The sequence below is a fragment of the Rhinoraja longicauda genome, chromosome 41, assembly GCF_053455715.1.
Source record: "Rhinoraja longicauda isolate Sanriku21f chromosome 41, sRhiLon1.1, whole genome shotgun sequence".
NCBI classification, from domain to species: Eukaryota; Metazoa; Chordata; class Chondrichthyes; order Rajiformes; family Arhynchobatidae; genus Rhinoraja; species Rhinoraja longicauda.
In genome coordinates this window covers 8,869,233-8,896,808 of record NC_135993.1, presented here as the reverse complement: position 1 = coordinate 8,896,808, position 27,576 = coordinate 8,869,233, and the positions used below count along the sequence as shown (strand labels likewise).

Below are 27,576 nucleotides of genomic sequence, written 5' to 3'. Positions count from 1 at the left end.
ACCTGAGGGGTAACCTTTTTACACAAAGGGTGGTGGGCATATGGAATGAGCTGCCAGAGGAGATAGTTGAGGCATACACTATTGCAACGTTTAAGAAACATTTAGACAGGATAGGATTAGAGGGATGCGGGCTAAGACCTGCGTGGGTTTTCTCCGAGATCTTCGGTTTCCTCCCACACTCCAAAGACGTACAGGTATGTAGGCTAATTGGCTGGGTAAATGTAAAAATTGTCCCTAGTGGGTGTAGGATAGTGTTAATGTACGGGGATCACTGGGCGGCACGGACTTGGAGGGCCGAAAAGGCCTGTTTCCGGCTGTATATATATGATATGATATGATATGAAAAGCGGGCAGGTGCAAAGATACTAGAGGAACAAGATAGACCACTCGACCCTAAAAACCGTAGTACGTCACGGCACCATTTTAGTAGGCAGAAACTTGCAGAAACGAAAAGAAAAATAACAAAAGTCTGTGAATTGATGGACGAGATATATTCTGCATTTTAATGGTATCATTACACACACTGTTCCCCCAAAACACTGATTACACTGCGAGAGGCAGAACGGCATAATGGTGGCCGTTACGCTCCTTTGCGTACTACACTTCAGTATAACGATTTTAACGGAGTGGTCCATCTTGTTCCTCTAGTATCTTTGGGCAGGTGGGAGTAGTGCAGATGGGGCATTTTGATCAATGTGGGCAAGTTGGGCTGAAGGGCCTGTTTCCACACTATACAACTCCATAATCAAATGAAGACAGTGCAAAACTGCTTCTACCCATTATTCACAAGTATCCAACCTTGGTTACATCCAACAGTAGTCAGCTGAAACCTCACTCCCCACCTGCTCCAACACCACCCAGAGAGTGGTTAGGAGTGCACACCTTTTGAACGGCTGCCTTGCTTCCTGATCAGGATTGCAGTGAGGCTGCATGTACCCAAGCCGTGGATCGTCACCGTGTCGTGGTGGAGAAGCTCGTGGGGTCCTGACATCCTGAGAGCGATGCCGACTGGAGCTACGCTCCTGGTAGGGTCACCCGTGGGGGTACGGTCGAGGGGGAGGTCCCTGACAAAGGGTAATCCAACCAAGACCTCAACGGTGGAACAGGCGGAGGATGATGATGGCCGACTTTAGTGGAGCGTCACAGCGGCTGGGAAGGCGGATGGATGAAGGCTGCGGCAGAAAAGGGTCCCCGGTCGTCTTGGACTCCATGCCACTGGATCCTGACCAGATCTGTCAAGGACAGCGTGGTGGCTGTCTGTGCACCAGTCTCTCCCCGTTAAACAAAGTCACGCACTGGCGTCCTCCAATGGAGAGGACAGTCAAACTCGCTTCGATGGCCCAAGCACCCATACAATGGGTAAAACTACAAGCATGGCTGGCCAGAATCACACACTGATATGTCTGACCTGTGGACAGAAAGACAAATCCAGAATGGTATGCAGATTGCAAAATGAAGAGACCATGTGACTTCCAAGAACCTCAAACTACCATTTTGTTAACATGCCTGCTACAATGTGGGTAGCACAGTGGCACAGCGGTAGAGCTGCTGCCTCAGAGCGCCAGACCAGAGTTTGACCCCGACTACGGGTGCTGACTGCACCGAATCTGTACGTTCTTCCCCATGACCACATGGGTTTTCTCCAGGTGCTCCGGTTTCCTCCCACACTCCAAAGACGTATAGGTTTGTAAGTTAATTGGCTTCAGTAAAAATTGTAAATTATACCTAGTGTGTGTAGGATAGTGCTAGCGTGCAGGGAATCAATCGCCTGACAGCACAGACTCGATGCATCCCTAAACTAAAAACACACACCTCCAGATACAGAGACAGCTTCTTCCCAGTTGTTATCAGGCAACTGAACCAGACTACTAACAACTAGAGGGCAGTCATGAGCTACTATCTACCTTCAAGTCAAGTCTAAAGTCAAGTCAACTTTATTTGTCACATACACATACAAGATGTGCAGTGAAATGAAAGTGGCAACGCCTGTGGATTGTGCTAAAACTACTAAACAGAATAGGATTTTTTTTTTAAAGACAACACAAAAAATAAATAAATTAATTAAATTAGTCCCTGGTGATATGAGAGTTAACAGTCCTGATGGCCTGTGGGAAGAAACTCCATCTCATCCTCTCCGTTTTCACAGCGTGACAGCGGAGGCGTTTGCCTGACCGTAGCAGCTGGAACAGTTCGTTACTGGGGTGGCAGGGGTCCCCCATAATGTTGCTTGCTCTGGATCTGCACCTCCTGATGTATAGGTCCTGCAGGGGGGCGAGTGTAGTTCCCATGGTGCGTTCTGCCGAACGCACTACTCTCCGCAGAGCCATCCAGTCCTGGGCAGAGCTGTTCCCAAACCAGATTGAGATGTTCCCGGACAAGATGCTCTCTACAGCCCCAGAGCAGAAGCACTGAAGGATCCTCAGAGAGACTCCGAATTTCCTCAACTGTCTGAGGTGGTAAAGGCGCTGCCTTGCCTTACTCAACAGTGCGGCAATGTGTGTTGTCCATGTCAGATCCTCTGTGATGTGGACTCCCAGGTATTTAAAGCTGCTCACCCTATCTACAGTAATCCCATTTATCTCCAGTGGCGTGTACGTCCTTGGATGTTGAGCCCTTCTAAAGTCCACAATCAGCTCCTTAGTTTTTGTGACATTCAAGAGGAGGCTGCTGTCCTGACACCAGAGTGCCAGATCAGCCACCTCCTCCCAGTAGGCCTTCTCATCGTTATCAGAGATCAGACCTTATTGAAGACCCTCAGACCATCTTTAATCAAACTTGACTGGACTGTATTTTGCACTAAACGCTATTCCTTTTATCATGTATCTGAACAGTGTGGACGTCTCGATTGTAATGATGTTTAGTCCTTTTGCTGACTGGATAACACGCAATAAAGCTTTTCACTGTACCTCGGTACACGTGACAATAAACTAAAAAAAAAATACACAGCCAAGGTGGAAGATCAGCCATGACTGTATTGACTGGTTTGTACATACTTACCTGGCGGGGAGAATCAGTGGTCACGATGGCCGATCTCCCAGGACGAGGCTATCCCATTGCACTTCAGGTGTGCCAACACCTGCGATGTCCCCAAATGCAGGATACTCGACTGCAACAATTGTGGTAGTGGGGGACTGCGATCATGCTCAAAAACATTGGGGCGGCACGGTGGCGCAGCAGTAGAGTTGCTGCCTTACAGCGCCAGAGACCCAGGTTCGATCCCGACTATGGGTGCTGTGTGCGGAGTTTGCACGTTCTCCCCGTGACCTGCGTGGGTTTTCTCAGAGATCTTCGGTTTCCCCCCACACTCCAAAGACGTGCAGGTATGTATTTATTGGCTTGATAAATGTAAAAAGATTGTCCCGAGTGTGTGTAGGATCGTGTTATTATGTGGGGATCACTGGTCGGCACGGACCCGGTGGGCCAAAAGGCCTGTTTCCGCGCTGTATCGCTAACTAAACCAATCTACCACAGCAGGCGTGACTCGTACATGAAGTGCCCAGACGGAAAGAGAGGAGCTGTGGCCACGGTGAAGTAAAGTAAAGTTGCGCCTACCGGACCAGCCCCGCCTCGTGCCACTGCTTTCTCAGAGTTGAGGATGCGCTGCAGAGCTCCAATCTTCAGCTTGTCTATCTTATCCGCGGGCAGCTGCTGCACCACGTCACCCAGCCGGAAAACCTTCTTCCTGCCGCTCTGACCCATCAGCCTGAAAAACGACACAGACACCAATCAGCAATTGGAAAGATCCATACAAAAAGCTGGAGTAACTCAGCGGGTCAGGCAGCATCTGTGGAGGAAAGGAATAGGTCAAGACTCTTCTTTCAGGTCAAGACCCTTCTTCAGACTGAGAGTCTGGGGTAAGCGAAACGAGAAATAAAGAGGGTGATATAGGGAGATATAGAACAAATGAATGAAAGATATGCAAGGAAAGTTAACGATGATAAAGGAAACGGGCCATTGCTCGCTGTGGGCAAGGTGAAAATGAGTTATGAAATTCTCCAGGACGACAATGAAACTAGTACAAGGATCTGTGTGGGGTAGGGACAGAGGGAGGGGTTGCAAGGATTACTTGGAGTTGGAGAAATCATAATTCATACCGCTGGATTGTAAGCTGCCCAAGCGAAATATGGAGCGCTGTTCCTCCAATTTGCACATGGCCTCACTCTGACAATACAGGAGGCCCAGGACAGAAAGGTCAGTGAGGGAATGAGAAGGGGAGTTAAAGTGTTTGGCAAACAGGAGATCATGTAGGCACAGGGGATCTAATTAGTCCTCGACCAACAACAAAAACTTTCATTTATGTAACAACAGGCTTTGGCCCTTTGGCACAGTCTATTCCGAGTAGCATAAGAAAATAACTGCAGATGCTGGTACAAATCAAAGGTATATATTCACAAAATGCTGGAGGAACTCAGCAGGTCAGGCAGCATCTCAGGAGAGAAGGAATGGGTGACGTTTCGGGTCGAGACCCTTCCTCAGACTGATCAGTCTGAAGCGGATTTAGCGGAACCCGCCCCCTCCCGACATCAGCCTGAAGAAGGGTCTCGACCCGAAATGTCACCCATTCCTTCTCTTCCCGAGATGCTGCCTGACCCGCTGAGTTCCTCCAGCATCGTGACCCCCGGGGGATTTCAGATATGACCAACCCACAAGAACATTTATCTCCCACTGACCAAATACCTTTGCTGATTGGAAGGCATAATGGGCTCCGGCCGCCATTTTGCTTGAATCTCGTCTTCCTTGGTGGGCTGCGAGAAAGGAACCGGTGCCCCCACGACAGATATCGCCTGCCCCTGACGCAAGGTGGAGTAACGCCGCTTGAAGGCCAGGCCGTCACTCTTCCCATCTTTCGCCTGCTTCGAGTCCTCATCAGTCTGAAGCTTTACCTGGTCAACACCTGAGGGAACAGCAAGTAACCGTGAGAACAGCCGCCCCTCACACCAACCCGGTCAATCATCACATCGGCACAGACGGGTTAGAAACATAGAAAATAGGTGCAGGAGTAGGACATTCGGCCCTTCGAGCCTGCACCGCCATTCAATATGATCATCCAGCTCAGTAACCTGTACCTGCCTTCTCTCCATACCCCCTGATCCCTTTAGCCACAAGGGCCACATCTAACTCCCTCTTAAATATAGCCAATGAACTGGCCTCAACTACCTTCTGTGGCAGAGAATTCCACAGACTCACCACTCTCTGTGTGAAGAAATGTTTTCTCATCTCGGTCCTAAAAGACTTCCCCCTTATCCTTAAGCTGGTTCTGGACTTCCCCAACATCGGGAACAATCTTCCCGCATCTAGCCTCTCCAACCCCTTAAGAATTTTATATGTTTCTATAAGATCCCCCCCTCAGTCTTCTAAATTCCAGCGAGTATAAGCCTAGTCTATCCAGTCTTTCTTCATATGAAAGTCCTGCCATCCCAGGGATCAATCTGGTGAACCTTCTCTGTACTCCCTCTAAGGCTAGAATGTCTTTCCTCAGATTAGGAGACCAAAACTGTACACAATACTCCAGGTGCGGTCTCACCAAGTGGCTAGGGTTGCCAGTCACTCTCCAAACTCCCAGGGTGGAAATGTCAAAGACGAGCAGTTAAGCTTTGCAAGTCTTGCCTTCTAGCATGCCAGGTCAAGTTTAGTCTTGACTTGACTAAACTTGACTTGGCACGCTAGAAGGCAAGACTTGCAAAGTTTAAAGGAGATACGCAGGGCATTTGTTTTTTTTACCCCCCCCCCCCCCCCCCCCCCAGAGTGCAAATCTCTTGATTCCTCGACAGAGATGAGGAAAGATATCCTCACTCAGAGCATTGCTAAATTTTTATAATTATTTTTAGTTTTTATAGACCAAATCTCTCCTGCATTGGTGCAGCACCCTCCCCTCTCCTCCTCCCCCCACACTTCCCCCCCCCTCCGTACCCCTCCCAGGACAATAGACAATAGGTGCAGGAGGAGGCCATTCGGCCCTTCGAGCCAGCACCGCCATTCAATGTGATCATGGCTGATCATTCTCAATCAGTGCCCCGTTCCTGCCTTCTCCCCATACCCCGACTCCGCAATCCTTAAGAGCTCTATCTAGCTCTCTCTTGAATGCATTCGGAGAATTGGCCTCCACTGCCTTCTGAGGCAGAGAATTCCAGGAGATAGATTTAAACTTTAAAATGTGGATAACTTAAAAAATATAACACCGATTTCAATGAAACTTCTTCCATTAGCACCAAAGGGACGACGGTGAGCAAGGAGGGCCTAAAATTGTCGCGCTATCATGTACCGCTTTAGTAGGCAAAACCCGTCATTCATTGTGCCTTTTGCAGTGTAATCAGTGTTTTGGGGGAACAGTATGTGTGATGATACCATTAAAATGCAGAATATATCTCATCGATCAATTCACAGATTTGGGCTGTGTTAAGGAACAAACAAACGAGAGTTTTAGTATATAGATTTTAGAGATAGGTGCAGAAACAGGCCCTTCAGCCCACGCCGACCAGCGATCCCCGCACACTAACATTATCCCAAACACAATTTACAACAATACCAAACCAATTAACCTACATGCCTACACATCTTTGGAGTGCGGGAGGAAACCGGAGCACCCGGAGAAAACCCACGCAGGTCACTCCGTACAGACAAGCACACGTGGTCAGGATCAATCAGGTCCCTGGCGCTGTAAGGCAGCAACTCTACCTCTGCGCCACCCTCAAGATTTCCCAAGGAGGAAATGGATGCTCATTCAGTGAATACTCAAGACTGACAGATATTTGGAAATTAAGGGAAATCATGCATTCAAAATCAATGCACAATTACACATAAAGTTAAAAGAATATCCATGATCACAACAGGCACGGGGGACTGAATGACCTTCTCATGCTTCTATTTCTTGTAATCTTCAATCTCTCAACTAAACGTGCCAACCAAAGATACTGGAGGAGCAAGATGAACCACTCCATTGAAATCCCCTGTACTGAAGTGTAGTACGCAAAGGAGCGTAACGCCCGCCATTTTAGTAGGCAAAACCCGCCGTTCGTTGTGCCTCTCGCAGTGTAATCAGTGTTTTGGGGGAACTGTATGTGTGATGATACCATAAAAATGAAGAATATATTTCATCTATCAATTCACAGATTTTTGTTATTTTTCTTTTTAAATGTTTCTGCAAGTTTCTGTCGACTAAAATGGCCGCCGTGACGTACTACGGTTTTTAGGGTCGAGTGGTCTATCTTGCTCTGCTCTATTATCTTTGGTGGCAACTACGGCTGGTTATATTTATGCCAATTTTAATCAAATAAAATGGGAACACAAAACAATACAAGCCTCGTGCTAACAAAAGCCGGCCAAAGCACCCAGCGTTTGCTCATTACCCGGTCCGAGACCCGCTGACGTCATCTGTGTGGCCATGAGTCGGGCTAGGTGTTTAATCTGGGCGTCCGTCCCTGCCGACTCGACTGGGGTGTAGGTAGCCTGGAAGGAGGCCGGCATCACGTCTGGCAAATAGACCATGCTGATCAGAACCTGAAACACAGAGAGGCGAGCTCACTATGGGTCCCTCACACCACACGGGCATTTATATACTTGTTGTGAGAGAGAGAGGTAAAAAGGGATAATTGATTTAAACTAAGGACCATGAGAAATAGCTGACCCGACTGTGCCTCGGCTAGATAAGAACCGCAAGAACAAATGGTGAATATTCATTTATCTTATTAGGCAGGCGCAGTACAGAGTAGTTCTTGCCCTCTCTGCTAGTTCTTTGGATATCTTGTGCTCTCTCTCCTAGTGCTCTGGTTATCTTGTGCTCTCTCTCCTAGTTCTCTGGTTATCTTGTGCTCTCTCTGCTAGTGCTCTGGTTATCTTGTGCTCTCTCTGCTAGTTCTCTGGTTATCTTGCCCTCTCTGCTAGTTCTCTGGTTATCTTGTGCTCTCTCTGCTAGTTCTTTGGATATCTTGTGCTCTCTCTGCTAGTTCTCTGGTTATCTTGTGATCTCTCTCCTAGTTCTCTGGTTATCTTGTGCTCTCTCTGCTAGTTCTCTGGATATCTTGTGCTCTCTCTGCTAGTGCTCTGGATATCTTGTGCTCTCTCTCCTAGTTCTCTGGTTATCTTGTGCTCTCTCTGCTAGTTCTCTGGATATCTTGTGCTCTCTCTGCTAGTGCTCTGGTTATCTTGTGCCCTCTCTGCTAGTTCTCTGGTTATCTTGTGCCCTCTCTCCTAGTGCTCTGGTTATCTTGTGCTCTCTCTGCTAGTGCTCTGGTTATCTTGTGCTCTCTCTGCTAGTGCTCTGGTTATCTTGTGCTCTCTCTGCTAGTTCTCTGGTTATCTTGTGCTCTCTCTGCTAGTGCTCTGGTTATCTTGTGCCCTCTCTGCTAGTGCTCTGGTTATCTTGTGCTCTCTCTGCTAGTGCTCTGGTTATCTTGTGCTCTCTCTGCTAGTGCTCTGGTTATCTTGTGCTCTCTCTGCTAGTGCTCTGGTTATCTTGTGCTCTCTCTGCTAGTGCTTGCTCTGGTTATCTTGTGCTCTCTCTGCTAGTGCTCTGGTTATCTTGTGCTCTCTCTGCTAGTTCTCTGGATATCTTGCCCTCTCTCCTAGTGCTCTGGTTATCTTGCCCTCTCTGCTAGTTCTCTGGTTATCTTGTGCCCTCTCTGCTAGTGCTCTGGTTATCTTGTGCTCTCTCTGCTAGTGCTCTGGTTATCTTGTGCTCTCTCTGCTAGTGCTCTGGTTATCTTGTGCTCTCTCTGCTAGTTCTCTGGTTATCTTGTGCTCTCTCTCCTAGTGCTCTGGATATCTTGTGCTCTCTCTGCTAGTGCTCTGGTTATCTTGTGCTCTCTCTGCTAGTTCTCTGGATATCTTGCCCTCTCTCTCCTAGTTCTCTGGTTATCTTGTGCTCTCTCTGCCAGTGCTCTGGTTATCTTGTGCTCTCTCTGCTAGTTCTCTGGATATCTTGCCCTCTCTCTCCTAGTTCTCTGGTTATCTTGTGCTCTCTCTGCTAGTTCTCTGGATATCTTGTGCCCTCTCTGCTAGTGCTCTGGTTATCTTGTGCTCTCTCTCCTAGTTCTCTGGTTATCTTGTGCTCTCTCTGCTAGTTCTCTGGATATCTTGTGCTCTCTCTGCTAGTTCTCTGGATATCTTGCCCTCTCTCTCCTAGTTCTCTGGTTATCTTGTGCCCTCTCTGCTAGTTCTCTGGTTATCTTGTGCTCTCTCTCCTAGTGCTCTGGTTATCTTGTGCTCTCTCTCCTAGTGCTCTGGTTATCTTGTGCCCTCTCTCCTAGTGCTCTGGATATCTTGTGCTCTCTCTGCTAGTGCTCTGGATATCTTGTGCTCTCTCTCCTAGTGCTCTGGTTATCTTGTGCCCTCTCTCCTAGTGCTCTGGTTATCTTGTGCTCTCTCTGCTAGTGCTCTGGATATCTTGTGCTCTCTCTGCTAGTGCTCTGGTTATCTTGTGCTCTCTCTGCTAGTGCTCTGGATATCTTGTGCTCTCTCTGCTAGTGCTCTGGTTATCTTGTGCCCTCTCTGCTAGTTCTCTGGTTATCTTGTGCTCTCTCTGCTAGTTCTCTGGATATCTTGTGCCCTCTCTCCTAGTTCTCTGGATATCTTGTGCTCTCTCTGCTAGTGCTCTGGTTATCTTGTGCCCTCTCTGCTAGTTCTCTGGTTATCTTGTGCTCTCTCTGCTAGTTCTCTGGATATCTTGTGCCCTCTCTCCTAGTTCTCTGGATATCTTGTGCTCTCTCTGCTAGTTCTCTGGTTATCTTGTGCTCTCTCTCCTAGTTCTCTGGTTATCTTGTGCCCTCTCTGCTAGTTCTCTGGATATCTTGTGCCCTCTCTCCTAGTTCTCTGGATATCTTGTGCTCTCTCTGCTAGTTCTCTGGATATCTTGCCCTTATCCTTGGAATGTCACCATTTGTTCTTGCGATTGTTATCTAGCCGAGCACAGTCGGGAACCATCCTCTGCTACCGCTCATTTAAATGCACATGCGATGTATGATGTGGGAGGCAACAGGGGCGGTGTCGTTAGATTGTGCACCTCAGTGCTCCGATTGGAAGGAGTCCAGAGGGGAGGAATTTAAGGTGTGACAATTGTAAAGTGAAGTGAATAAAAAGAAGGGATTTTCCCGACCTCGGTGTGTCTTGAGAGAGAAGGCACCCAACTCTGCAGACTTGCAAATAAAATACTTGTTCCCGACTGTGCTCGGCTAGATAAGAACCGCAAGGACAAATGGTGACATTCCAAGGATAAGGGCAAGATATCCAAACTCTTGGCAATAAGGCCCTTCCAAAGAATACAGATAGACTTCACCGAGTTGCCCCGACTACAAAGATGGAAATACCTGTTAGTGGTAGAGGACCATGAGCTGTTTCTCATGGTCCTTAGTTTAAATCAATTATCCCTTTTTACCTCTCTCTCACATTGCTGCTGAAAATCAAAAACCTTTCATTGGCATTGGCAGACATACAACAGTCACAGCGTGGAAATGAACCCTTCAGCCCAACCTGCCCACACCAACCAACATAGTCCCACTTTCCTGGGTTTGACCCATATTCCTCTGAACCTGTCCTATCCGTGTACCTGTCTAATTGCTTCTTAAAAGTTGCGATCGTCCTTGCCTCAACTACTACCTCTGGCAGATCGTTCCACCCACCCACCACCCTTTGCATGAAAAAGTTACCCCTCAGATTCCTATAAATTCTTTCCCCCTTCTCCTAAACCCTAGTCCCTCTGGTTCCCGATTCCCCCACTTTGGCCAAGAAACTCTGTGCGTCCACCCAATCTATTTCTCTCATGATTTTATGCACCTTTATAAGATCACCCCTCATTCTCGTGCACTCCAGGGAATAGAGTCCCACCCTGCTCAACCTCTCCCTACAGCTCAGACCCTCGAGTCCTGGCAACATCCTCGTCAATCTTCTCTGTACCCTTTCCAACTCAACATCTTTCCGAAAACATGGCGCCCAGAACTGAACAACATTTGGCCTAAACATTCCACACTGCCATTATCCCCAAATATAGGAGTAGAGAGGTCCTTCTGCAGCGAGATCACATCTGGTATTGCATGCAGTTTTGGACTCCTAATTTGAGGAAGGACATCCTTGCTATTGAGGGAGTGCAGAGTAGGTTCACGAGGTTAATCCCCGGGATGGCGGGACTGTCATATGAGGAAAGATTGGGCTTGTATTCACTGGAGTTTAGAAGGATGAGAGGGGATCTTATAGAACCGCATACAATTATAAAAGGACTGGACAAGCTAGATGCAGGAAAAATGTTCCCAATGTTGGGGGTCCAGAACCAGGGGCCACACAGTCTAAGAATAAAGGTGAGGCCATTTAAAACTGAGATGAGAGAAAAAAAATTCACCCAGAGAGTTTGAATGTGGAATTCTCCACCACAGAGGGCAGTGGAGGCCAATTCACTGGATGAATTTAAAAGAGAGTTAGATAGAGCTCTAGGGGCTAGCAGAATCAAGGGATATGGGGAGAAGGCAGGCACGGATTACTGATTGTGGATGATCAGCCATGATCATCTTTTTTTTGTGTGTTTTGTGTTGGTTGGGGTTGTGTAATTTGCTTATTTTATTGCTCTGATTGTTGGACTGTGGGTGACGAAATCTCGTCCAAACGACTTGTTTTTTGGATGACAAATAAAGATATCCTGAATCCTGAATGGCTGTGCTGGCTCGAAGGGCCAAATGGCCTCCTCCTGCACCTATTTTCTGTTTCTAAATAAAGACTTGAAATACAATTACTCACCTCATTTCCCTCATGATCTGGGCAATAACTGCCCCTTAAGGATCCCAAACCAAAACGTCAACTACCCATGTTCTGCTGAGTTGCTGCCTGACCTGCTGAGTTACACCACCACTTTGTGCCTATCAAAGCAAGTCACACACCGCTGCACAGATTACACGGATTTTACAGCAGGGATTTTCCTGAAGAGACCAACGGCCTTCCCCTTCGGCTGTGCGCGAACCGATGCTACACTCCACCGGCCACATCTGGAGTCAGCACCCAGTGCACACCACAGCCTGGTCCTGTACTCACCAAATTCGCCACGTTCTCTGGCGAGAGCAGAGGCATTAGAAACTGCGCTGTCACGTCAATGGCAGACTGTGTGTTCTGGGACGACGATGGTTTAGCCGTGGAAACAGACGCTTGCTCAAGATCCTTGTCTTCATCATCCTCTCCCAAAGGCTCTGAAAGGGAAACACAATCAGCGCTCGTCTCACAATGCACGCAAGGTCTCGGGGAGCTGGCATGCTATCAGCTTGGCACAATGATTCCCGCTCTTGCTGCCACAATAAGACATCCAGCAATATTCCCGGTCGGGGTGACTGTCCCTTTGAAGTTTCAGGTCGGTGGGCAAGAGTTTGGTTTCGGAAGGAACTGCAGATGCTGGTTTACACCATAGATCAGACGCAAAATGCTGGAGTAACTCAGTGGGCCAGGCAATAGCTGGGATTAAATGAATGGGTGACGTTTTGGGTCAAGACCCTTCTTCAGACAGAGTCTGAAAAAGAGTCTCGACCCGAGACGTCACTTATTCCTTTTCTCCAGAAATGCTGCCTGACCCGCTGAGTTACTCCAACTTTTTGTGTCTATCTCAAGTGTATGGTTCAGTTTATTGTTGTCATGTGTACCGAGATACAGTGAAAAGCTTTATTGTTGCATGCTATCCAGTCAGCAGAAAGACCACACATGATTACTATCATGACATCCACAGTGTACACATACAGGATAAAGGGAATAGCATTTAGTGCAAGATAAAGTCCAGCAAGTTACAATTAAAGATACACAAAGGGCCTCCAATGCAATAGATGGTAGGCAGGTAGTTGGTGATAAGATGGTTCAGTTGCCTGATAACAGCTGGGAAGAAACGGTCCCTGTATCTGGAGGTGTGCGTCTCCACACTTCTGTACCTCTTGCCTAATGGGAGAGGGGAGAAGAGGGAGTGACCGTGGTGAGACTCAGTGTTGATTATGCTTTGTTCAATGCGCTTATTGTGCAACTGTGTTAATTGACTACAGTTGCCCCCCCGACTGTTGTTGTTCATCCTTCGGGTTGGAAGATGACCATGACTTCACTTTCAGTCTTATTAGTTCGGCCGCTGATTGGGATCGCCGCCAGCCGCGCGCGGTACGCTGGCCGAGGTTGAAGTCGTGACTTGCGCTTGACTTGGATTTAAGTGAGGGGGAGTTGCGCAGATCGTCAGCCTCACTATCTCGTCCCGGCCTATCGGGTTCCAGCAGCAAGACATAGTCGAGACGGCTGGGGACAGGTCAGGATGCAATGGATGGTCAGAAATGCCCTACGTATCTACGTGTGGCACAAGGGGTGGCGGCTGTGGCAGCGCGGCTGGGGCGACCACCGAGGCTTCGACTTGCGATATTTCGACTTTACAACGGTGCAAACGCTGGGCAACAGCAGCGACCCGCAGCTCATTTCCGGCCACGTGATCAGGTGTAGAAACATAGAAAATAGGTGCAGGTGTAGGTCATTCGGCCCTTCGAGCCTGCACCGCCATTCAATATGATCATGGCTGATCATCCAGCTCAGTAACCTGTACCTGCCTTCTCTCCATACCCCCTGATCCCTTTAGCCACAAGGGCCACATCTAACTCCCTCTTAAATATAGCCAATGAACTGGCCTCAACAACCCTCTGTGGCAGAGAATTCCACAGACTCACCACTCTGTGTGAAGAAATGTTTTCTCATCTCGATCCTAAAAGACTTCCCGCTTATCCTTAAGCTGTGACCCCTGGTTCTGGACTTCCAACATCGGGAACAATCTTCCCGCATCTAGCCTCTCCAACCCCTTAAGAATTTTATATGTTTCTATAAGATCCCCCCATAGTCTTCGAAATTCCAGCGAGTATAAGCCTAGTCTATCCAGTCTTTCTTCATATGAAAGTCCTGCCATCCCAGGGATCAAACTGGTGAACCTTCTCTGTACTCCCTCTAAGGCTAGAATGTCTTTCCTCAGATTAGGAGACCAAAACTGTACACAATACTCCAGGTGCGGTCTCACCAAGGCCCTGTACAACTGCAGCAGAACCTCCCTGCTCCTATACTCAAATCCTCTTGCTATGAATGCCAACATACCATTCGCTTTCTTCACTGTATTAAATGCATTTCGATGCACGATATTTCCGGTTTGCGATGGGTTTATCGGTACGGAACCCCATTGTAAGTTGAGGAGCACACGTAGAGCTTTCACTATTGTCAGTCTGAAGAAGGATCCTGACCCAAACGTCAACTACCCATGTTCTCCAGGTATGCTGCATGACCCATTGAATTACTCCAAAACAGTATTCTTTTTTGTAAACGAGCATCTCCAGTTCCTTGCTTCTGCTTTAGACTTTAGAGATACAGCATGGAAACAGATCCTTCGACCCATTGAGTTCACACGGAACAGTTATCATCACACACACAAACCCACACATTGGGACAATTTCACAACTTATCGAAGCCAATTAACCTACAAACCTGTACACTGGAATTTAGAAGGATGAGAGGAGATCTTATCGAAACGTACAAGATTAAGGGGTTGGACACGTTAAAGGCAGGACACATGTTCCCAATGTTGGGGGAGTCCAGAACAAGGGGTCACAGTTTAAGAATAAGGGGTAGGCCATTTAGAACTGAGACGAGGAAAAACTTTTTCAGTCAGAGTTGTGTGAATCTGTGGAATTCTCTGCCTCAGAAGGCAGTGGAGGCCAATTCTCTGAATGCATTCAAGAGAGAGCTGGATAGAGCTCTTAAGGATAGCGGAGTCAGGGGGTATGGGGAGAAGGCAGGAACGGGGTACTGATTGAGAATGATCAGCCATGATCACATTGAATGGCGGTTCGAAGGGCCGAATGGCCTCCTCCTGCACCTGGTGTCTATAAACCTGTACATCTGTGGAGTGTGGGAGGAAACCGGAGCACATGGAGAAAAGCCACGTGGTCACTGGAAGAACGTACAAATTCCATACAGACAGCACCCAGTGTCAGGATCGGACCCGGGTCTCTGGCACTGTAAGGCAGCAGCACTGTAAGGCAGCAGCACTGTAAGGCAGCAGCACTGTAAGGCAGCAGCACTGCAAATCATGTTAAACATCTAACAACAATTTGACGCATCAAACCAGGGTTGGCAGGTTTGGGAACTTGGATAAAAAGCGCCCTCACCTATTTTGATTTTCTTCAGGCCCTGGTCCGTCTCCTCGCGGTGCCGCTTCCTCACGTCCTTCAGGCTGGGCATGTTGCGCACGATCTCCTGCTGCTGCGTGCCCAGGTCCAGGAGGAGCGTGGTGATCTGGGCGTGGAACTCGAAGGAGGACTGGTGCTTCAGTACGCTCAGCAAGTGCAGCTTCAGGTTCTTGCGCACGCTGCTGACCTGCGACTTCGCCAACGTCGGCGGCAGGTTGGCTGCAACCAGGAAACGGGCGTGAAAAACCCAACACCTGCACGCTTCAACAGATCACCCCTCTACATGTGGAGCACCTTGGATCATTGAGGTTCATGAGAGGCATCGCATTGTAGAAACCAAGAGCTGCAGATGCTAGTCAATGCACTAGGGACAACTTACGGAGGGCCAATTAACCTACAAACCGGCACAGGCTCAGGGTGTGGGAGGAAACTGGAGCACCTGGAGGAAAGCCACGCAGTTTCAGGGAGAACGGGCAAGCATGCAAACAGCATCCACGGTCAGGATCAAACCCGGGTCTCTGGTGCGGTGAGGCAGCAGCTCTACCCGCTGCCCCACTGTGCCGCCATTGGGAGGTTAGAAAGGAGAAACAAAGACCTGCAGATGCTGTAAATTTTCCCGGTGTGGGACGAATAAAGGAATATATATTTACACACTAAAGCAGTGCTTCTTAAACTGGTGAATGGTTCACGCAAGGGTGAATGAAACTAGAAGGGTGAATGACTTAATATATATATAAAATTATACACAAGGGAGAATAAGATGAAAATTAACAAAAAAAATAAGAAAATTTAGTCGAGGGTGAATGGAATTTTGTGATAAAGACTCACGGGTGAATGAGTTTAAGAAGCACTGCACTAAAGGACACAAAATGCTGGAGTAACTCAGCAGGTCAGGCAGTATCTCCATATTCTCCAGAGATGCTGCCTGACCTGCCGATTTACTCAAGCACTCCGTGTCCTTTCATGAAAGGTGTCATCTTGTATACGCTGGAATTTAGAAGGATGTGAGGGGATCTTATCGAAACGTATAAAATTATTAAGGGGTTGGACACGTTAGAGGCAGGAAACATGTTCCCAATGTTGGGGGAGTCCAGAACCAGGGGGCCACAGTTTAAGAATAAGGGGTAGGCCATTTAGAACTGAGATGAGGAAAAACTTTTGCAGTCAGAGAGTTGTGAATCTTTGGAATTCTCTGCCTCAGAAGGCAGTGGAGGCCAATTCTCTGAATGCATTCAAGAGAGAGCTAGATAGAGATCTTAAGGATAGCGGAGTCAGGGGGGTATGGGGAGAAGGCAGGAACGGGGTACTGATTGAGAATGATCAGCCATGATCACATTGAATGGCGGTGCTGGCTCGAAGGGCCGAATTGCTTACTCCGCCACCTATTGTCTATCTTTCTTTCCGAGTCCTCACCATGAAGGGTCTCGTATGCCTGGATCACTTCCGACATGTACATGGGCCGTTGCCTTGCGATGGTAGCCAAGGAGCCCAGGGCAGCTGTAAGGTTGATGCTGGAGATGGCAGGGTGAACCATGAACTTCAGGAGCTGATCCAGAGCCATTTTACCCTCTTCCTGAAGTGCACCTGGAAAAGATGCAGATCACAAAGACCGCAAGCATTAGAAGACTGCTAAGTAACAATCCCGCCACTAAACACAGACGAGACAAACTGTAAAAGTGTGAGATTGGAGATTTGGTTTTATATGGAATTGTTCTGAAAATGAAAATAGGCAATGCATCAAATTGCTACAGTGTGCATGGGGGGAGGGGGGGGGGCAGCTACAGCAAGTCACGCTATCAAAAATTAACAGAAGGAGATAAAGGAGCAACTTTACAAAAGGTACTGGAAAATTGCACAAAATACTGAAGTGAGGCACACATGAGCAAATCCAAATTGGATGCCCTTGTTCAATAACATCTTAGTCCACACTCCAATTAAGGCTAGATAAGCCCTATTAAATTGGAGGATAAACGTCAAAGAATTTCAGCCACATCATGGACAAAGCTAACAGAATTAAAGGATTATGGCAGAAATGTTTATTAATTGCAGTGAGTTGCAAAAGTCACCAAGCATTTTTGTTTCCTCAAGGTGACAAAGCCAGCACAAGTTAAATGGATAGAAAGGAGCTGCTGATGCTAGTTTAAACCGAGGATAGACACATAAAGCTGAAGTAATTCAGCAGGTCGGAGATGCTGTCTGACCCGCTGAATTGCTCCAGCTTTTCGTGTCTACCTTTGTATAAACCAGCATCTGAAGTTCCTTGTTATTACATTCCCTCGAAAGCTTTCCTATCCATGTAGCTGTCCCAATCTCTATTAAATGGCTTTTTGTTTAGTTTAAAAGGAGGGGGAGATTGAACTTTGTTTTTGCCTTCCATCACAGGACTGTGGTGGATGTTCATGTTAAAATGGATTTTGTGTGCCCTGTTGCTTTTTATTGTTATGACTGTATGGCAAATGAAGTTCCTGGTATGTTGCAAAACATACTTGGCTAATAAAGTATTATTGCAATTGTGTGATTAATGAATATTATTTGTACTTAAAGTGCATGCCCTCCTGATAATCTTCGCGTCCGCCCCCTCCAACCACAACCAAAGGACTGAGAGGCAGCTAATAACACTAAAATAAATTGTCACATAACCCCACATTCAACCTAACGAAATGACACAAAGCACACAAAGAAATGGCTCAGACACGAAGAAGAATCATAATCCAATCTTCTCCTTCCGACTGCACCATTGGTGGCAAATCACTACGCAGAGAGTTCTTCACTCATAGGCTGGTGTGCAAGGCCCCATCGGACGACAAACATCCTTTGCACCACCTCGCCCAGGATTCACAGCAACTGGGACCTCAACGCCTGTCGTCTCGTCACCCTTTCTCCCGTCATGCAGCGACCCTCTGTGGCTACTGTTTCAACACACTAGGAGCGTGGAGAACCAGCTGGGAACAGACATCGCCACCTCCTCAATTCACTGTCGCACCGAACACCACAGCCCCACCCGGCTCGGACATGCCCCGCAAAGAGTGGGTCGCCCTGAACCGGCTCCGCACAGGGATCGGCCGGTTCAACGCCAACGTGCATCGTTGGGGGTTGCGTCCATCAGCAGCTTGCGTGTGTGGAGCAGACCAGCAAACAGCGCAGCACGGCATTTTCGACTGCACTGTCCTCTGCCCCCCTGGTGGAGGGGTAGCCCTCACGGCCCCCGACAACAGCACATTGCACTGGCTACAGTGCCCGGAGGGCGTTACATAAATTCTGCTGCCTCAAACGCAAGAAGACTATGCAGATACGCACTGGCTTTGATGCAGGAGTGATCCTTCACAATGCGATCCAGACTGATGTCGTTCTCCTGCCTCCTCGGCACTTCAGAATCAGGGGTGCGAGGCGACAGGGTGATGATCAGACTCTCGATGAACTTGATGGCATGAGTCCGGATTCCGTCATTATCAGAGTCCAGCATCAGGACAATGTCATCCTGCATGGTGCTAACCATTTCCCAGCACGCCTCCTCCATTTCATTGATGACTTTTGACTTCACCATCCACTGATAAGAACAAAAGCCATAATAAATCTGGGTTAAAAAAATTCACGGCTAAAAATAAGCACCAGCCCCTTTAACATAGACACACATATGAACAATGCTCTGAATGAATATCACATCTTTAACATGATAAAACATTCCAAAGCAGTGCACAGATACAAAGTGAAATGTAATTCAACACGCAGTCAGAGAGAAGTGGACAGGTGACCAAATCAGTAGGCGGAGAGGTAGGTTTTCAAAGGCATGTTAAAGGAATGAGACAGTGCAGCAGGGAGGTTTGGGTGGAGAATTAGAAAGCTTAACTCATGACAATTTTAGATTTAGAGATACAGCGCAGAAACAGGCCCTTCAGCCCACCGGGTCCGCGCCGCCCAGCGATCCCCGCACATTAACATTATGCTACACCCACTAGGGACAATTTTTAAATTTGCCCAGCCAATTAACCTACAAACCTGTACGTCTTTGGAGTGTGGGAGGAAACCGAAGATTTCGGAGAAAACCCACGCGGGGGGGGGGGGAGGCAGGGGGGGAAGAGAGGGGAAGTGGAGTAGGAGAGGAGAGGGACTGCACCAATGCAGGAGAGGTTTTGGCCCAACGGGTCCACTTGGTCTAGTTATTTATAGTAGCCGAGATAGTGGCCCTCAAAGCCGACTATGGGAACGGAACTGCACACCGCAGGGAACAAACGTGGCCCGACAATCGGCTGCAAAAGATCCGATAAGGTCGAAGTCAGCCATCTCTCCTGGTCCAGGCGCCACATTTTCGGGGGACGGGAAACAGTTCCAGTGCACTCTCGTAATTTTGTCCGGATTAAAGGAGGTGCCGGATCGCCAATGGGGGGGGGGGGGGAAGATTCGGTGGACGACCTGAACCACATAAATCTGCATCCTCCAACAACAGCATCAATCTCAAATGATTTACACTCTCTAACTGGCGAGTCGCTGGAGCACCAGTCATGGTGCACCAGTCATTGAAAGCAAGCATGCAGGTGCAGCAGGCAGTGAAGAAAGCGAATGGTATGTTGGCATTCATAGCAAGAGGATTTGAGTTTAGGAGCAGGGAGGTTCTGCTGCAGTTGTACAGGGCCTTGGTGAGACCGCACCTGGAGTATTGTGTGCAGTTTTGGTCTCCTAACCTGAGGAAAGACGTTCTTGCCTTAAAGGGAGTACAGAGAAGGTTCATCAGATTAATCCCTTGGATGGCGGGACTTGCATACGAGGAAAGACTGGATAGACTGGGCTTGTACTCGCTGGAATTTAGAAGACTGAGGGGGGATCTTATAGAAACATATAAAATTCTTAAGGGGTTGGAGAGGCTAGATGCGGGAAGATTGTTCCCGATGTTGGGGAGTCCAGAACCAGGGGTCACAGCTTAAGGATAAGGGGGAAGTCTTTTAGGACCGAGATGAGAAAACATTTCTTCACACAGAGAGTGGTGAGTCTGTGGAATTCTCTGCCACAGAAGGTAGTTGAGGCCAGTTCATTGGCTATATTTAAGAGGGAGTTAGATGTGGCCCTTTTTGCTAAAGGGATCAGGGGGTATGGAGAGAAGGCAGGTACAGGCTACTGAGCTGAATGATCAGCCATGATCATATTGAATGGTGGTGCAGGCTCGAAGGGCCGAATGGCCTACTCCTGCACCTATTTTCTATATTGCAAGGCAAAAGGCAGTCTACAAAGGCGCTTTCTTGCTGTCGGTTTAACAGAGAAGTATCTTCGAATATGGAACTGCCCAGTGGTTGAGACATGGAGGTTGTGACATGATGCCCTGACGTGCCACTTACCTGCAGTGCCACCTTGTACAGCTGGGTCATGGTCAAGATAACCTTCTTCACCACATTGACGTTCTCGTCCTTCAGCAGCATGTTGAGGTTAGCAATTAGCTTGGGCAGCAGCTCGTTGTCCCTCTTGCTGGAGGGTGGAGAACAAAATAACTGATGATTTGAGCTTTAGAAGCAAGCAGAAAAATTATTTAAAAAGCCACGATTTATACTGACCATGCCTCCTCCATGAATCCAATCACAAACTTGCGAACATCGATGGATTTATCCGATTGAAATGCAATGATTTCCTACAAAGAATAAAATAGATTTATCAGTTACCCTCGAAGGTATTTATTCACAAAATGCTGGCGTAACTCAGCAGGTCAGGCAGCATCTCGGGAGAGAAGGAATGGGCGACGTTTCGGGTCGAGACCCTTTCTTCAGACTGATGTCAGGGGGGCGGGAAAAAAGAAAGGATATAGGTGGAGACAGGAAGATAGAGGGAGATCTGGGAAGAGAGGGACAGAGGAACTATCTAAAGTTGGAGAAGTCAATGTTCATTCCACTGGGCTGCAAGCTGCCCAGGCGAAATATGAGGTGCTGTTCCTCCAATTTCCGGTGGGCCTCACTATGGCACTGGAGGAAGCCCATGACAGAAAGTTCAGACTGGGAGTGGGAGGGGGAGTTGAAGTGCTCGGCCACTGGGAGATTAGATTGGCCAACGCGGACCTAGCGCAGGTGTTGAGCGAACCGATCGCTGAGCCTGCGTTTGGCTATCAGTTACCCTCGATACAGCAGTAACCAAACTTCATTTGTATCAGATTTGCTGTAGAGACAAAGAACTGCAGATGCTGGCTTATACACAAAACTACACAAAGTGCTGAAGTAACTCCACATGTCAAGCAGCTTCTCTGTAGAACAAGAATAGGTGGCATTTCAGGTTAAGAGCTTTGAGAAGGGTCTCAACCCAAAATGTCACCCGTCCATGTTCTCCAGGAATGATACAAAGCTCCAGGATAAATCAGCGGGTCAGACAGCATCTCTGGAGAACATGAATAGGCGATGTTTCTGGTCAAGACCCTTCTTCAGACGCTGGGATTCTGCCTGGCCCGCTGAGTTACTCCAACACTTTGTGTCTTCAACCGGAAAATATACTGTTTTCTTGGAACCATGAGTTTACTCACATCGAGAAAGTTGTCAAGGAGTGTGGGATCCTTATTCACAATCAGCTCCTGAACCTGGGGAAGGGAGAAACAGAGATCAGAATTAAACTGACATAGCTCACTGCAATGTTTCCTGCAATTAGTAAAGGGGCACTGTCTCCATGAAGATAATTAAAAGGAACTACAAATGCTGGAAACCAAAAATAAAAACAGAAGGTGCTAGAAATACTCGACAGGTCAGGCCGCATCTGTGGCAAGAGAAGCAGTTAACATTTCAGATCAAAAACCCTTTGTCAATATCATCATACTCAGCATTTTGCACTCCTGTGTTCTCACTATCTCACTGTGCCCATTTATTCATTGGTCCAATACACTTGTTACAGTTTATTGCCATGTCACATTGGTTTAAACCTATTGGAGACATCCCCTAACAGACAGCACCCGTAGTCAGGATCGAACCCAGGTCTCTGGCGCAGCAAGGGAGCAACTCTACCGCTGCGCCACTCTGCCACCCTAAATGCTAAGCTGATCATCAACTTCCGTAGGTCACACAACGGGGAATACGCCCCGATCTTTATCAACGGGGACAGTGTGGAGAGAGTGTCCAGCTTCAAGTTTCTGGGCACTCACACTTCGGAGGACCTAACATGGTCCAATAACACTGCTGAGCTGGTCAAGAAGGCACAGCAACGACTGTTCTACCCAAGAACACTGAAGAAGTCTGGTCTACCCCAACAGCTGCTGACGACATTCTACCGCTGCACCATAGAGAGCATCCTAACACATGGCATCCCTGTGTGGTATCTCAGCTGCACGGAGGCAGAGAGGAAAGATCTTCAGCGGGTAGTCCATAGAGCTCAGAGGACCATCGGAACACAGCTACCAGCCTTGGAGGGCATCTACAACACACGATGCCTCAGAAAAGCCACCAGCATCCACAAAGACTCTTCACACCCCTGCAACAGTCTGTTCGAACTTCTACCATCGGGTAGACGATACAAGGCCTTCTACGCCCGCACTGCCAGACTCAGGAACAGCTTCATCCCCAGGGCCACAGCTGCTATGAACCGGTCTTGCTGAGCCGGATGGTCACATCGCACAGTGAACCAGCACAGATCTACTTGCACTTTATTCTGTTTTAAAACTGTTACAATTTGTTTAATTGGGTTGTTTAAATTAATACTGACTAAGTAATTAAATTATTGCATCGTATGGGAGGCGCATTCCCAATCTCGTTGTACCCCTGTACAATGACAATAACGATATATTGTGTTGTATTGTATTGTAATAACCTAATGCTCAGGTTTTTTAAATTCACAGCCTTATTTTCAAATGCTTCCATAGACTCCTTTCCCTATTGCTCCAACCCTGAAGGTTATTACAATTCTCCAATCAAGATTCCAGCTCATCCCAATTTAAAATCCCCTTCTTATCTCACCTATTCTTTCTTCAAGACACTAAAACCTATTTCACTGACCAATCTTTTCGACATCTATCCCAACCACATGTGGAACCAGGGAACTGCAAACACTAGTTTACCACGGGCGGTCACGGTGGCGCAGCGGTAGAGTTGCTGCCTTACAGCGAATGCAGCGCCGGAGACCCAGGTTCGATCCTGACTACGGGCACTGTCTGTACACAGTTGGCACGTTCTCCCCGTGACCTGCGTGGGTTTCCCTCGAGATCTTTGGTTTCCTCCTACACTCCAAAGACGTGCAGGTTTGTAGGTTAATTGGCTTGGTAAACATAAAAATTGTCCCTAGTGGGTGTAGGATGGTGTTAGTGTGCCGGGATCGCTGGTCGGCGCGGACCCGTTGGGCCAAAGGGCCTGTTTCCGCGCTAAATCTCTAAAAAATTTAAAAAGACACAATGCTGGAGTAATTCAGCGGGTCAGGCAGCATCTCTGGAGAACATGGATAGGTCGCCTTTCGGTCAGACTGACAGAGGATCCCGACCTGAAACTTCACTTACTCGTGTTCTCCGGGGATGCTCCCTGACCCGCTGAATTACTCCTGTTTTTATCCTAATTTTATCTTGTGCATTAAATTATCTTTGATTGCATTTTTGAGAAATGATGTGCAATGCTTTTCAATTGAAGATATCATGTACAGAAAAGATCTGACAATTGTGTCCTCTATGCAATATGACAGAAAACTACTACTTACCGAGATAAAACCAGTGATTCCGAATTTAATCTTAATGACAAAGATACACTTGTTGTAGTGTGTATAATGGTACCTTTCCCTTTAAGAACTGAGTACCAGAATGGTGCGATTTGTGCCATGAGATTATATTCATTATCTTATCAGTCTCGTGAATGCGTGTGATGTGCAATGTATTTTTGTAAAATAAAGACCCACACAGCTTGACTGAAACCCTGTCTTTGTTTCTATCAACTTGCTACTACCGTAATATCTTACACTTGTAGTCAATATTTCACAAATAAATATAGTGACTTAAAGACATAGGCTAGATGAAAGGCACCTCTGTTGAATAATGTATTGCATGACAATTGCTTTGGAAATCACAACATTACTCAATTACTAAGCAATGCCATGGAATATACACTAAAATTAGTTAAAATTAAAATCTGCTTTGCAGTCTCTTCGTGTTTACTGACCTGTTTAAGAACCGTGATTTTGTTGTCAGTCACAATGAGCGCAGCCTGATTCAACAAATCCACAACCTGCAACAACAAACACGTGATTATTCCCAGTTTTAGCAAACATTGCCTTGCAAGTCTCCAATAATTGTAATGTCAGGACTGGTTACAAAAACTTGCCAATGTTCCCTTTAACCAGAAAGATGAAGATTGATCTTTTATTAAAAAAATCTAAAATGATTAGACTGTTTCTCAGAACAATTTTCCAGAGTTATAGAACTATACAACACAGAAACCTTCAGCCCAATCTACCCATGCCAACCAATTATTTCATCAAGATAGCCCCTGGCTCCAAACTACATAAACTTGGGGACATCATTTTTGACTTTGCACTGTTATTGGGTTTAAAATAAAAAAAATACACCAAACTTATTTTCTGTTGTTTGTTATGGTGTTACAGAGTACTGTCATTGCAAATCTGTTATGCTGCTGCAAGAATCTAATTGTTCCATTTTGGTGACATATGACAATAAAACATTCTTGACTCTTAGAGTTGGGGAAAGGGCTTGAGGAACTGATCTAGGACTGGTCTTAAACTGATCTAGGATGGTCACGTTGCACAGCGGATGGTCACATCGCTCAGCGACCCGGCACAGACCTATTTGCACTTTATACAGTTTTAACTGTTTCTAATTTTGTTTCTCTGGGCTGTCTAAATTTCTGTTGATTAGCTAATTAATTTATTGCATCAAATGGAAGTCGCATTCCCAATCTCATTGTACCCCTGTACAATGACAATAAAGATATATTGTATTGTATTGTATGTCAGGGAAGGGGAAGAAATCTTACAAAACATGGAATCTGTGGAATTCTTTGCCACAGAAGGCTGTGGAGGCCAAGTCAATGGATATTTTTAAGGCAGAGATAGATACATATTTTTTATTAGTATTAGTATAGGTGTCACGGGTTATGGGGAGAAGGCAGGAGAATGGGGAGAGATAGAGGCAGGTTTGGGGGAGAGATAGATCAGCAAAGATTGAATGGCAGAGTAGACGTGATGGGCCAAATGGCCTAATTCTGCTCCTATCAGTTACAACCTGATGACTCATCTGTCTCCACAGCTACACTCCTCCCTCTCTCTAATCCCCAACAGAGCCTCCCTCCCCCCCAACCCCTCACAGGTTCTCTCTCCCCCCTCACCCTGGGTCCTCTATCATTCTCACCCCCTCAGGCTCCCCTCACACCCCCACTCTCTCTCCCACCTCTCATTCTTACCCCCTCCTCCTCCCCCTCACCACCACCATCGCCCTCCCTCCTCGGGCTCCCCTCACACCCCCACTCCCTCCTTTCATTCTTACCCCCTCCACCTACCCCTCACCACCCCCCAGCCCTCCCACCTTGAACACCCCTCTCATTCTCAACCTCTCGGCTCCCCTCACACCCCCACTCTCTCTCCCACCTCTCATTCCTACCCCCTCCTCCTCTCCTCACACCCCCACTCTCTCTCCCACCTCTCATTCTTACCCCCTCCTCCTCCCCCTCACCACCACCCCCCCCCCCCCCCCACCCCACCTTGGGCACCCCTCCCTCTCATTCTCACCCTCTCGGCTCCCTTCACACCCCACTCCCTCTCCCACCTCATTCTTACCCCCTCACCCTCACCACCCCCCCTACCCTCCCACCTTGGGCACCCCTCCCTCTCCCTCCCCCACATTGAGCTCTCACTCTCACCCCCTCGGCTCCCCCCACTCCCTCTCCCACCTTGGGCCCCCCCTACCCTCCCACCTTGGGCCCCCCTACCCTCCCACCTTGGGCCCCCCCTACCCTCCCACCTTGGGCCCCCCTACCCTCCCACCTTGGGCCCCCCCTACCCTCCCACCTTGGGCCCCCCCCTACCCTCCCACCTTGGGCCCCCCTACCCTCCCCCACCTTGGGCCCCCCCTACCCTCCCACCTTGGGCCCCCCCTACCCTCCCACCTTGGGCCCCCCCCTACCCTCCCACCTTGGGCCCCCCCTACCCTCCCACCTTGGCCCCCCCCTACCCTCCCACCTTGGGCCCCCCCCTACCCTCCCACCTTGGGCCCCCCCTACCCTCCCACCTTGGGCCCCCCTACCCTCCCACCTTGGGCCCCCCCTACCCTCCCACCTTGGGCACCCCTCCCTCCCTCTCCCTCCCCCACCTTGAGCTCTCACTCTCACCCCCTCGGCTCCCCCCACTCCCTCTCCCACCTTGGGCCCCTCTCTCCCCAGGGCTTCCTCCCCCTCCATGACTCTTCTGGGCCCGCGCCCAACACACACACACACACTGCCCTCCTCACCCTCTCGCTGGTCGTCAGACTCTCGATGGCGTTGTTCTCCTCCTCGTTGAAGTACTGGGTGGCCAAGCAGCGGCGGGAGGACCCGCTGTCCGCGGCCGCGCCAGTCGCCGCCATGTTCGTCTGTCTGTCCGCGCCTGAGGCGGCACAGTGCGCATGCGCGCTGATAACCCGCCTTTATGAACTACATTACCCAGAGATCCCCGCGGCAGAGGCCATTCAATCAACTTTATTGGCCCCTGATGTTGCAGGAAGGATCTGCAGATGCTGGTGGACACAACATACTGAAGAAGGGTCTCGACCAGAAACGTCACCCATTCCTACTCTCCGAGATGCTGCCTGACCTGCTGAGTTACTCCAGCATTTTGTGAATAAATGCTGGAGTAACTCATCATCGTCTCTATCCCTCGCTTCCCTGTCCCGTGACTTTCAATAGACAATAGGTGCAGGAGTAGGCCATTCGGCTCTTCGAGCCAGCACCACCATTCAATGTGATCATGGCTGATCATTCTCAATCAGTACCCCGTTCCTGCCTTATCCCCATACCCCCTGACTCCGCTATCCTTAAGAGCTCTATCTGGCTCTCTCTTGAATGCATTCAGAGAATTGGCCTCCACTGCCTTCTGAGGCAGTGAATTCCACAGATTTACAACTGAAAAAGTTTTTCCTCGTCATATCATCATATCATATCATATATATACAGCCGGAAACAGGCCTTTTCGGCCCACCAAGTCCGTGCCGCCCAGCGATCCCCGTACATTAACACTATCCTACACCCCCTAGGGACAATTTTTACATTTACCCAGCCAATTAACCTACATACCTGTACGTCTTTGGAGTGTGGGAGGAAACCGAAGATCTCAGAGAAAACCCACGCAGGTCACGGGGAGAACGTACAAACTCCTTACAGTGCAGCACCCGTAGTCAGGATCGAACCTGTCTCCGGCGCTGCATTCGCTGTAAAGCAACAAATCTACCACTGCGCTACCATGCCGCCCTCTCTGTTCTAAATGGCCTACCCCTTATTCTTAAACT

The 27,576-nt window shown here is 48.3% G+C and overlaps 1 protein-coding gene and 1 non-coding gene across 3 annotated transcripts in view; one reads left to right on the top strand and one right to left on the bottom strand.

Moving 5' to 3' along the window:
• Positions 1-26,673, bottom strand: part of sympk (symplekin) — a 54,514-nt gene extending 27,841 nt beyond the window's left edge. For both annotated transcript variants that reach the window (XM_078431004.1, XM_078431005.1), the window contains exons 1-12: positions 26,545-26,673; positions 24,245-24,310; positions 21,646-21,699; positions 20,696-20,769; positions 20,483-20,609; positions 18,453-18,702; positions 16,569-16,739; positions 15,135-15,374; positions 12,010-12,161; positions 7,347-7,497; positions 4,678-4,894; positions 3,553-3,703 (exon numbers count right to left, since the gene is read on the bottom strand). In XM_078431004.1, coding sequence (XP_078287130.1) covers positions 3,553-3,703; positions 4,678-4,894; positions 7,347-7,497; positions 12,010-12,161; positions 15,135-15,374; positions 16,569-16,739; positions 18,453-18,702; positions 20,483-20,609; positions 20,696-20,769; positions 21,646-21,699; positions 24,245-24,310; positions 26,545-26,658 — 1,767 coding nt within the window. In that variant the 5' untranslated portion in view covers positions 26,659-26,673. The remainder of the gene's footprint in view (positions 1-3,552; positions 3,704-4,677; positions 4,895-7,346; positions 7,498-12,009; positions 12,162-15,134; positions 15,375-16,568; positions 16,740-18,452; positions 18,703-20,482; positions 20,610-20,695; positions 20,770-21,645; positions 21,700-24,244; positions 24,311-26,544) is intronic.
• On the top strand, positions 2,990-3,148 carry LOC144611892 (U1 spliceosomal RNA). Its single transcript, XR_013549591.1, has one exon. It is a non-coding gene; the product is annotated as a U1 spliceosomal RNA (small nuclear RNA).
• Positions 26,674-27,576: the final 903 nt, after the last annotated feature.